The sequence below is a fragment of the Choloepus didactylus genome, chromosome 11, assembly GCF_015220235.1.
Source record: "Choloepus didactylus isolate mChoDid1 chromosome 11, mChoDid1.pri, whole genome shotgun sequence".
Lineage (NCBI taxonomy): Eukaryota > Metazoa > Chordata > Mammalia > Pilosa > Megalonychidae > Choloepus > Choloepus didactylus.
In genome coordinates this window covers 12,221,199-12,232,929 of record NC_051317.1, presented here as the reverse complement: position 1 = coordinate 12,232,929, position 11,731 = coordinate 12,221,199, and the positions used below count along the sequence as shown (strand labels likewise).

The following is an 11,731-nucleotide window of genomic DNA, read 5'->3' as shown; positions in this document are numbered from 1 at the left end:
TGCTAGGCAATGTAATAAAGACTTTACGTATGTTCTCTTAATCCTCACAGGAATACTACAAGATGGATTCTATCACTATCCCCATTTTACAGATGAGGAAACTGAGGTTCAGATGTTTAAAAACTGGCTCTGAGGTGACACACTTCCATCTCTGCCATCTCCAAAGTCAAGTCCCACCTGTGACCCTTATTAGTCTTGGGTCTAGAGCCAAGGAAAGTCATCTACCTTTTCTTTTTTTCCCTTCCCTATTTTGTTAGCTATAAGCGCCATTCTCCACTTCTTTTGGAAATTTTTTTTTAATAGCAAATAGTTTATTGGCTAATACATGGTTTCAGTGACAATAATAATAAATTCATGTGGACAGGAGACAATAATCAAGGCAAAAGAATAAATGTTTGCTAAATCCTCAGAAAATCTGTGTCCACTGGGACTGTCACAAAGAAATACAAAATTTCTCAGAGGCCGAACTACAAAAAGATACCTTTTCTTATTAATCCATAAGGAATAAGTCCATAGTGTCCAGAATCTGTAGAATTCTCCTGATTATCACCTTCTAAGCAAATATGAGCTCTTGGTACATAACTACAGCTTTAAAAAAAAATCTGATGGACTATTAGGAATTTTTCTTCTTCCAAACCAATTACTCTTTTAAAATATTTGATTTTGGATCACTTGGGCTTTTTTGCAATCACAGTGCCACCTCTTTGGATACCATAAAAATGTTAACTAAGATTTTCTTGCAAAGGCAATATCAATTTTGAATTATGGGCTCCACTGATGATCCAGAACACATGACAAACACACCATTTCAAAGCACAATGAGCTGTATACCATGCTGAATAGTATAGCCAACAAGTGGAAAGTTTTCCCAGAACATCAAGAAGCATAGTTCTTGGCCATATTGGCCTGATTTTTTGTTTTTATTTAAAAAAAATAATAATCACAGCAGGGTAGAAATTGCTTTGAGCTTCATGAATGACATCCATAGATGGAAAGGATTACTTCTTAGTGGTTGCCAGTTAGTTACAGGTGTTACAGATAATCCCGTTACACTAGTACTAAATCTAGCAGACATCGAAATTACCGCCGAGGCTCCTTTACATCCCATGTTTCCCAAATGACTGGAAGTCGCTTCATCATAGGTCTGTGCTACAATACATTTAATAATAGGATAGTTTCAGGGCTTATCTCATCCGGGCACAAAGAAGTTTGGAACTTCCCTTTTGATTCTGAAAAAAACTTCTTGCAAGTCAGAGGGAGTTGTCCATGCAGGCAGAATTATCTATGCAGAGATCTTGTAGTTAAAAAGAGCTTTGAGGTTTCCAGGAAGCAAATGAAGGTCAAAGTGGAGAGAGGGGAACATGGATAAGGTGGGAAGGTGAGGCAAGGACTGTTGGATCATGCAGGATTTTGTAGGCCATGTGAAATTTTCCTATTTTATCCCTTGTTGAGCCTGTACCACCAACCACTCGTGTGAGTGTCCCTAATGGCTCTGTAATTTTGAGAACTTTCCAGGATCTTAGCATCATTGTAGAAACAACCTGAATGTCCAGCAGGAGGAAATTGTTAAATAAATTGTGGTGCATTATCTCATGTTATCATCAAAATGTTTTAAAAAATATACAAAATCCTGACCTAGAAGTATGGTCACAAGGTCATAAGTGCTCAAGTAGGCTAAAAAAATTGTGCATACTAAAAAAACTTAATCTTCTATAGAAGAAAGGCTGAAGGGAAAAATACCAATATATTAACAGTGGTAGTTTCTACGAAAGGGGTTGGATTTTCAGGTGATCTGCATACTTTTACTTCAAACCTGCCAAATTTCTACAGTATTTGACGATTTAATGCGACTATTCATTTTCAGTAATATCTACAGTGTTATTTAAGTTTAAAAAAAAGTCTCTAACGCAATTAAACAGTCTTATTGGGTCAGGGTCCCGGTTCAACCAGTTCAAATGTTATGGAAGGCAAAAAGCCGTTCAGGTTTTTATGATAGTCATAACCCCAGCTTTTTGGTTTTATCCCGGGAACAAGATGCAAACTGACCCGAGAAACCTCATTCAGGGCGGGGCCCAGGCAGCGTATGCGTCTCCCATTGGTTCTTTCTGTGCGATCCCGCCCCCCGCCCTGCCCCCGGACGAGCCAATACGGGCTGGCGTTGCGGTTTAAACTCCGAGCCTGGCGCGACCGCTAGAGGCGGAACTTCGGGTGAGTCTGGCGGTTGGGGCCAAGGCGAGGACGCAGGAGCCTGGCGCGAGGTCTCCCGGGCGAGGCTGGGGCCGGAGGCGGGTTGGGGCTTGCCCGGGGAGTCGGTGCGCTGGGCTTGGCTCAGCCGCGGCCTTGGACCGCGACGGGACTGCGTCGGGGACCCTCGACGGATGTCCTCTGAAAGGTGCCAGGGTCTGCGCGGGCACCAAGCCTCCTGCTTTTCATGAACTGAAGGCCTCTGACTCAGGCTGAAGCTTTAACAGCCGAGTTATGAGCCTGTTGGCGCAAGCACGGAATTCTCTGCTTAGCTCTTGTGTGGGCTTTCAGAGTAGAGTTTTAGCTTGTGCTAAACCTCAGCCGTCCCTTGCTTTCCTTACCCGCTCCCCGCCCCACCCCCGCCCAGGGTCTAATATGGTTTTCTCATCCCTAGACTAATCCAGAATGGCTACTCTGATCTTTGTTGATAAGGAAAATGGAGAACCAGGCACCCGTGTGGCTCCTAAGGATGGGCCGAAGCTGGGGCCTGGGCCTTGTAAGTATGCAGGCTGCAGTCAGATACACAGCGATTGTGAATTAATTGTGGATATGGCCTGGAACTGGGGGGAGGCATTTAGTGCACTTTGTTGGCAGCTGGAGTCAAGTTTACTGCACTCTTCCGGAAGAGAGCTTGTTATGGGTCCCATTTTCTTGTTCAGTGTTATAGTGGGATCATTTAAGGGAGTACAGAACTGAAGTGCTATTGGGCAGATTATGGCCATGCTACTGCTGAAAATGGGGGTTGGGTCAGGACATGTTTTTATGCTCAGTCAGCCTTCAGGTTGTACAGTTGTTGACTGCCTGAATAATCTTATTGTATTTACTCTTCAGCGGTCAGAGCCCTAGATGGAAGATCTCAGGTTTCAACACCCCGCGTTGGCAAAATATTTGATGCTCCACCAGCCTTACCTAGAGCTGCCAGAAAGGCTTTGGGAACTGTCAACAGAGCTACAGAAAAGTCAGTAAAGACTAATGGACTCCTCAAACAAAAACAGCCAAGCTTCTCTGCCAAAAAGGTAAGTTTTGACCATAAAGGCACTGTTTAAACAGTTTAGTGCTTTTGAGCCTCCCTCCCCCTTTTTTTAAATGACTGTTGGCATCTAACCTGGCTTCCTTGTGAGTAGAAGGAAAGATAGGCTAGCAAACGTAGATTAACAGAGGAGATGCATATGGTCCCTGTAGATTTTCCCTATGCCTTTTGATTGGAAGCAGCTAGTGAATGTTTTTTTTCCACCTGCCATTAACTAGTGTCTTGAAGTAGGTTGGTTGGTGGCGTCTGCTTACAGATAAACAAGTAATGAGAAAGATGGCCCTTGCAAGAGGTCACATATTGTTAATATAATAGCTCAGATGCTGCATTTTTTCTCCCCACCTCCCAGAACAAGCATCAGTTTATTAGATGAAAATTTGCTAGTGCGTTGATTTTTGCATGTGTGCACATGACTTAGAGGTCAGTGTATCCAGACTGAGAGGACACTGCTGTGAAAGATAACTTTACATGACATGTAGATTAATACTTTATTTTAATAAATGTTTTATTTAATGTGTATTAGGGAAAAAACCAACTAGTACTTTACACAGGCCTGTGACTTACTTATAGTGTGGCTTAGGACAATGCTAAAACAGATGTCTTTTTAAAAAAAGTGAGTTGACTTCAAGAAAAATGTTAAATACAGGTATTACAGGGATATGACAAAAATAATGAGGATGTTACACAAAGGATTGAGGTGTGAGAAATCCTGTGGTAGGGATTTCCTCTAGGTATATGCATGTGTAAATCGAGGATACCTTGGCCTCTGTTTTAGCTATGGGACTGTCTGCCTGCCAATTCCATAACAGGGAATTATCCATGGTGGACTCCTAAAGTCCTTGACTGTCTTACTCAGTGTGTATTTAAGGAATGCAGACTTATTTTTAATATCAACTCAAGGAAATAAAATAGTGCTAATGGAAATTCACACTTCTGAAAATGGCTTTTGGGATCAGCCACTCTTCTGGGTGACTCATGCTCATTTTCTCCTCTGCTAGGTGGAATAATTGAGCTGATTAGCTCTGAATTAACTCTGCTCTGCATTCTTGATAAGTTATGCTGACAGGTGCTAATACTTAAATTTCAGACTTTTGAGCCTGCTATAGGAATTGCTTGCTGAATTATATTTATGTGTAATCATGAAAACTAAGGATTATGGCTTCTTAGAAGTCAGCATGAAATTGACAAACTTTAAAATGTGTTGGGTAATCACATGTTTTGAAAAGGCCCTACAATTTACTATATTAATTGGTTGACAAGATTTCCACTCTTATGAATCCTTATTTTCTTGGGTTGTTTTAGATGACTGAGAAGACTGTTAAAGCAAAAAGCTCTGTTCCTGCCTCAGATGACATCTATCCAGAAATAGAAAAATTCTTTCCCTTCAATCCTCTAGGTAGTATTTATTGGTATTGCAAAAATGATTTTGGCTTTGAGTTTCTCTTAGAATTTAATTCAGTGGTAATTTGGTATGGATATGAGTGACATTTGACCCAGAATTATAATGAAAGACTGTCTGAATCTGGTTTGCTTTGAACAAATACCTTGCAAATAATTGCACCAACAAGAGTAACATCTTAGGCCAGGAGGGGAATAGGACTAAAGAGGTGGAGGACATTGTTCCTGTCCCTACAAGGTTACACCTAGGGAGTGATGTGTTCACTAACATTGAACAAGTCTAAATGTTGACAGTTTTTCTAGAAAGATTTTTAGAAAGTAGGCTTTATGTCAAGTTGAGCAATGCCCAAGAGTACTTTAGTAGGATTAAGTATTCCGTTGGTTAGCCAGTGGAAGTGTGTTTTTATTCCCTCAATTTGCCATGTGATTCTGAAATATTTCCTATCATAGATCCAGCTTTTCAAGCTTTAATTTACTCAACAAACGTAGGAGGAGAGGCTGCTGTGTGCCAGGAACTGATGGGCTTTGGACATAGTGGTTAACAAGACAGAGGTCCTCTACCTAGAGGGAGCCCACAATTTGGAGAAAAAGTCAAAATAGTGCATGAATCAACTCGCTATGAGTATGAGGAAATAGAAACACAGGTCTTGTTGTTGTTGTTGGGGGGGGGGGGGACCGAACCTACCCTGTAAGGATGGGAAAGCTTTCTCTCAGAAAGTGGCATGAAATGGAGCCTTGAAGGTGTGAGGGATAGCTAAGTGAAGAAAGAAGGGGCAGGGGAAGGGCATTTTAGGTGAAAGTGTATGCATAAAGGACCAAAGTGGTTCTGGGAAACCGAATGATGTCCAGAGTGAAGAATGATATAGGTTAAGGGGGCAGTGGTGGATCAGGTAGGGTCCTATAGAGTGTTGAGTGCTTTTTGTCTTTTTTCTTTGAGATGACATTGTACTTCAGAAGACAGCAGAAGGGCTTTCTGCATACTTCTCATTTTTATCACACAGAATATAAAAAAGATATGTTCTCTAGGGTTGAGAGCTAATAAAATCAATACTTTTTGCTGTATACTGTGAAGCGTCATTTTTCGCTGCAAGTGCTTGTTGGTAAAGATGACAACAACTGCTGATGTAGTTTATTGCCACTGCCTTGATTGGTGCCAGGGTACCAGCCTTTTACCCACCATTGCTTTTGCACCATCATTACAAGTGCCAACACAGTGAAAAAGGATTGATGTTATGAAAATAGTTCTGACCTCCCGGGCCCACTTACTGAAAAGATTTAGACCCCCAAGAGTCTACTGACCAGACTGAGAACTGCTGCCCTAACAACATGCTTTCTCTTGATGACAGATTTTGAGAGTTTTGACCTGCCTGAAGAGCACCAGATTGCACACCTCCCCTTGAATGGAGTGCCTCTCATGATCCTCGAGGAGGAGAGGGAACTTGAGAAGCTGCTAGAGCTGGGTCCCCCCACCCCTGTGAAGATGCCCTCTCTGATGTGGGAGTCTAGTAAGTGAACAAGTACCTTCCTTGAAAGGCTGCAAACAACTTGTTTCATAACACTTCCATTACCGTGGGGACAGAGTTGTGCCGAAGGCTACCACATCATTCTATCTTTTGAGGTTTCAGAATAATGAAAACTAATCTCAATTATGTTTGCATTTTAGTCCTTAATGCCTGAGTAAAATTAAGTCATTCTGGAATCTGAGCAGTCTTAGATACAGCAAAATAAGATAAATTTAACCTATAACTTCTTAGGCTATAAGTTGATTATAAATGTGCTTGGAATGCAAATTCGAAGTTTTATCCAAAGTTAATAAAGAATCAAGAGACATATGCACCATGGTGTAGAATGACAATAACTTCTTATTACAAAATATTTGAGGTCTTGGTTTAAACTGGTGGTCACAAGTCATCAACAGAATGTCTTCTATTTGCTCTTGTCTGGCTTTGACCGGATAGCTTGTATTATTTTTATAAGTTACATTAGTAAGACTATTAGTTCTTACTTGGATCTCTAAAAGAAATAGAGGTTCAAATACTTCTAAGACTCATTTCCTAGTGAAGGTCAGTTTGGGGGCCACAACCACTTTTCCAAAAGTGTATTGAGGAGGTGGTTCTGGGGGAGGAGGGATAGGGACCCATTAGACAAAGGGAAAAACATGAATTTATGATTAAAAGTGACAACCACGTCTGTGATGACATGGATAGTAACTCAAGGATTTACAGAAATTTAATAAGAAATTCCTGTTTTCTAGCTCTGTTGCAGTCTCCTTCAAGCATTCTGTCGACCCTGGATGTTGAATTGCCACCTGTTTGCTATGACATAGATGCTTAAATTCTTAGTGCCTTATAGTTTGTGTATATTTTTTTGTATCAATAAAGCAATTCTTTATTAAACTTTTCCTAATATTACAGTTGGCATTCTTTGGAATTTGTTTAAAACAGCATGAAAACTAGCTCTAGTGTTTAATAAACAAGAGTCTATAATCCAACAGATCTTTATTTGTTAAAATTTTACTTTAAAACCTTTTGGTTCATTTTAACAGCTTATTTTGGAAGCTGCCACTGTTTTCCTAGAAATGTATGGGCTTTATTGCCTTTTTATGGCCATTAGCTAGTGACATTTATTAGAACTCTTAATTAGAAGAGGTACTTCCAGCTCATTTACAATCTATTGCTAAGCATTCTTTATTGCTGGTTCTATTCAGTTCTAATGACTTTAATACTAAGTATTCAGTAATCAGAATTTGAAAGGCTCTAAATCTCCTGAGAACTCAACCTCCTAGGATCTTCAATTTGGTTCTTAGATCATAGCAATTGGTTTACTGACAGTAAGATTCATTCTCCACATATAGCAAACTGTTTAGTTGTTTACCCTGTGGTCATTGTTTTAAGTATTTGGTAAACAATTCTGTGTTTAATGTTTATGACCCCACTTTTCAGATGAAGACAATTCATTGATTTGCCAAAGGCTTAAAGAGCTAGAAAATGACAGAGCTTGTATTTTGATTTCAAGTCTGAGCTTGGAATCACAACATCAGAGATTACAAATGTTTGCACATGGATTTTCTTTTTTTGAGGGGTAGGGGTGAGGAGGTGGATGATATTGGGGAAAAAAATCACTGCCCTGATTTAAAATTCTGAAGTTTCTTGTACTTCTGGTTTTGGAGCTTCTTGTGGAAAAGCAGATCTTGCAATAGTAGGCCCTTGTTTCCAGTGCTTGCTGGACTGGCAATGGAGTATTAGCTGCCACCGCCGCTGCCTTCATTTTTTTTTTGAATGCTATTTTATTGAGATATATTCACACCCCTTACAATCCATCCAAAGTATACAATCAGTGGCTCACAGGATCATCACATAGTTGTGTACTCATTACTACAATCAATTTTAGAACATTTTCATTACTCCAAAAACCCAAAATAAAAAAGAAAACCCAAAATAAAAAAGAAAACCCAAAACATCCCATACCCTTTATCCCCCTCTTTTATTGACCCCTCATATTGGTGTGGTACATTTGTTGCTATTGATGAAAGATATTACTGTTAGCTATAGTCCATAGTTTGCAGTAGGTACATTTTTCCCCATATACTCCCCCTATTATTAACTCCTTATAATACAGTTGTTCTAGGTCATGAAAGAACTTTTTTTATATTTGTACTGTTAATCTCTCATCATACACCACAAGATTCACTGTGTTGTACATTCCCATGTTTTAACCTCCACCTTTCTTTCTAGTGACATACGTGACTCTAAACTTCCTCTTTCTACCACATTCACCCACAATTCAGCACTGTTAATTATCGTCTCAATAATGTGCTACCATCACCTCTATCCATTTCCAAATGTTTCAGTTCAACCTAGTTAATTCTGTACGTATTAAGCGACAGCTCCCCATTCTCTAGCCTCATTCTATTTCTTGGTAACCTATATTTTTATGTCTATGAGTTTACATATTATAAATAGTTCATGTTAGTGAGATCATATAATATTGGTCCTTTTGTGTCTGACATTTCACTCAATATAATTGTCTTCAAGGTTCATCCATGTTGTGTACTTCAGGACTTCATTCCTTCTTACTGCTGAATAATATTCTATCGTATGTATATATTGTTTATCCATTCATTGGTTGATGGACTCTTGGGTTTCCACCTTTTGGCAATTGTGAAGAATGTTGCTATGAACATTGGTGTGTAAGTGTCTGTTCATGTCCCTGCTTTCAGATCTTCTGGGTATACACCGAATAGTGGGATTGCCGGGTCGTAAGCCAACTCTATACTTAGCTTTCTGAGGAACTACCAAACCATTCTCTACAGTGGCTGTACCATTCTACATTCCCACCCAGCTGCCTTCTGATGGCAAGTGGGCTTTCTATCCCATGGACCCTACCTTAGATGGCCTTAAGGGGGGACTGAAGTGTTCCTTTTACTCTGTCTCTTTTCTGAGACCTAGCCTACTTCATTCACTCACTTTATTTGCCTGGGCCATACAGTTGATTGAATTTGATCCTTGGTTAATACTGAGCTCTATTGGAAGCCTTTCCATGGAAACATCTATATCGTCTGTAGTCTAGTTAGAATGTAAACCCTTTCTTTACCATCATTATTAAAAGAAACTGAAAGATGTTAGGCTTTAAATACTAGGAACACCTAGAGTCGCCAATCCTGACTTTAAAACCTTTTACCCTCTAATTACAACTGAATCAGTCTGAATTCCTAGAATTAGTAGAAAGACAGACTTCTAGGGGAAAATGAAATAAGACTACTAGGGTATTTGGCTTTATGGGAGAATATTAGGTTTCACCTTCTTAGGTGTAATAGGACCTTGTTCTGGTTTGCTAATGCTGCTTTTTCACAAAACACCAGAGATGGATGGGCTTTTATAAAAGGGGGTTTATTTGGTTACACAGTTACAGTCTTAAGGCCATAAAGTGTCCAAGGTAACAATCGGGTACCTTCACTGGAGGATGGCCAATGGTCTGGAAAACCTCTGGGAAGAGGATGCGGCTGGGAAGGGATGCGGCTGGCGTCTGCTGCTCACATCTGCATCAGCTTCTAACAGCCATCTTCAAAATGTCTGTCTCAGCTACAGCTAGCTGTGAGCTCCTTCTGTCTGAGCTTTTATAGAGCTCCAGTGAACTAATCAAGGCCCACACTGAATGGGCAGGGCCACACCTCTATGGAAATTATCTAATCAGAGTTATCATCTACAGTTGGGCAGGTCACATCTCCATGGACACAACCTAATTCAAAGGTTCCAACTTAACACTAATATGTCTGCCCCTACAAGAATGCATTAAAGAATATGGCTTTTTCTGGGGGACATAATATACACAAACTGACACAGGCCTCTAAAGAGCAAAGTGTAAATCTGAATGGCTTTCATTCTGTACAATACGAGCTTGGAAACTTTGGGAAATGGTTTCTTCTGGTGGTGGAGAGAATAGAGGTTCACTCTGAAGACTCTGAAGCTTTTATTTTCTGTATTAAACAGGGTTCTTTAGGGAAACAGAACCAAGAGGAGATATCTGTAAATATGAGATTTTATAAAAGGGTCTTACGCAACTGTGGGGATGCGTGAGTCCAAATCTCATAGGGCAGGCTGCAAGCTGGCAAATCCGATGAAGGTTTTTTGATGAATTCCCCAAGAGAAGCTGGCTGGCTGAAGTAGAGATGAAAGTTCTCTCTTTTGACTGCTGATGTCATTAATTCTCCTTTTAAAGCCTTCAACGAATTGGATGAAACATCTCTCATTGCTGTAGAAACTTTCCTTAGTTGATTGTAGATGTAATCAGCCATAAATGCAACCACCTTACTGATGATTTAAGTCCATGAAATGTCCTCACAGTAGCAGGCCAGTGCTTGCTTGGCCAGACAACTGGGCACCGATCCCTGGCCAAGTTGACACATGAACCTAAATCAGTTTCCTTCTCAGAAAGGGATGTTATGGGCATCTTTTAGCAAGGGGACCAGTCAATCCTTTGCCAATTAGTTACCATTCCCCTGGGACAGAACTGAGCATAGAATCAATCTTTTCTCTTCATCTGCTGCTAATCAGATCATAACTGAGATAATTGATGCAGGTAATTTTCATCTTAACTTGTGGGGATTGTTGCTGATTGGATACAATTTATTGTGTTTGGCTTTATTACTTCAAAAACTTACTAGAGGCCTTGTTTGGAATTCTAGTCTGTCCAGGCATTAATGCTCTCGGATTAAAGTTTATTTCTCTCAAGTCACATACTTCCACCTCATCTGAGTAAGGTTCATCCCCACACAGCTTCCTTGTCTGTTGGCATTTTTCAGGCCTTGAGTTCCAATTAACCTTCAACAGGAATATGATACCTGCCTTTCAATATATTAATGACATACTAATGATACTCATTTTTTTTTACAATGTATTTTTTTATCTTCATTTTATTGAGATATATTCACATACCATGCAGTCATACAAAACAAATCGTACATTTGATTGTTCACAGTACCATTACATAGTTGTACATTCATCACCTAAATCAATCCCTGACACCTTCATTAGCACACACACAAAAATAACAAGAATAATAATTAAAGTGAAAAAGAGCAATTGAAGTAAAAAAGAACACTGGGTACCTTTGTCTGTTTGTTTCCTTCCCCTATTTTTCTACTCATCCATCCATAAACTAGACAAAGTGGAGTGTGGTCCTTATGGCTCTCCCAATCCCATTGTCACCCCTCATAAGCTACATTTTTATACAACTGTCTTCGAGATTCATGGGTTCTGGGTTGTAGTTTGATAGTTTCAGGTATCCACCACCAGCTACCCCAATTCTTTAGAACCTAAAAAGGGTTGTCTAAAGTGTGCGTAAGAGTGCCCACCAGAGTGACCTCTCGGCTCCTTTTGGAATCTCTCTGCCACTGAAGCTTATTTCATTTCCTTTCACATCCCCTTTTTGGTCAAGAAGATGTTCTCCGTCCCACGATGCCAGGTCTACATTCCTCCCCGGGAGTCATATTCCACGTTGCCAGGGAGATTCACTCCCCTGGGTGTCTGATCCCATGTAGAGGGGAGGGCAGTGATTTCA

At 40.2% G+C, this 11,731-nt stretch overlaps 1 protein-coding gene and 1 pseudogene across 3 annotated transcripts; one reads left to right on the top strand and one right to left on the bottom strand.

Moving 5' to 3' along the window:
• Positions 1 to 318: 318 nt before the first annotated feature.
• LOC119506543 lies at positions 319 to 887 on the bottom strand (annotated as a pseudogene).
• A 1,301-nt stretch (positions 888 to 2,188) lies between these two features.
• PTTG1 (PTTG1 regulator of sister chromatid separation, securin) lies at positions 2,189 to 7,083 on the top strand. 3 transcript variants are annotated; one of them, XM_037799219.1, is made up of 6 exons: positions 2,189 to 2,208; positions 2,639 to 2,740; positions 3,076 to 3,260; positions 4,577 to 4,670; positions 6,019 to 6,177; positions 6,927 to 7,083. In XM_037799219.1, the coding sequence occupies exons 2-6, from the start codon at positions 2,650 to 2,652 to the stop codon at positions 7,004 to 7,006; spliced, it is 609 nt and encodes a 202-aa protein (XP_037655147.1). In that variant the 5' UTR covers positions 2,189 to 2,208; positions 2,639 to 2,649; the 3' UTR covers positions 7,007 to 7,083. The 3 variants fall into 3 exon arrangements, with proteins under 3 accessions (XP_037655147.1, XP_037655146.1, XP_037655145.1); XM_037799218.1 differs by lacking the exon at positions 2,189 to 2,208 and adding an exon at positions 2,221 to 2,258; XM_037799217.1 differs by lacking the exon at positions 2,189 to 2,208 and adding an exon at positions 2,254 to 2,392.
• The last annotated feature ends 4,648 nt before the right edge of the window (positions 7,084 to 11,731 follow it).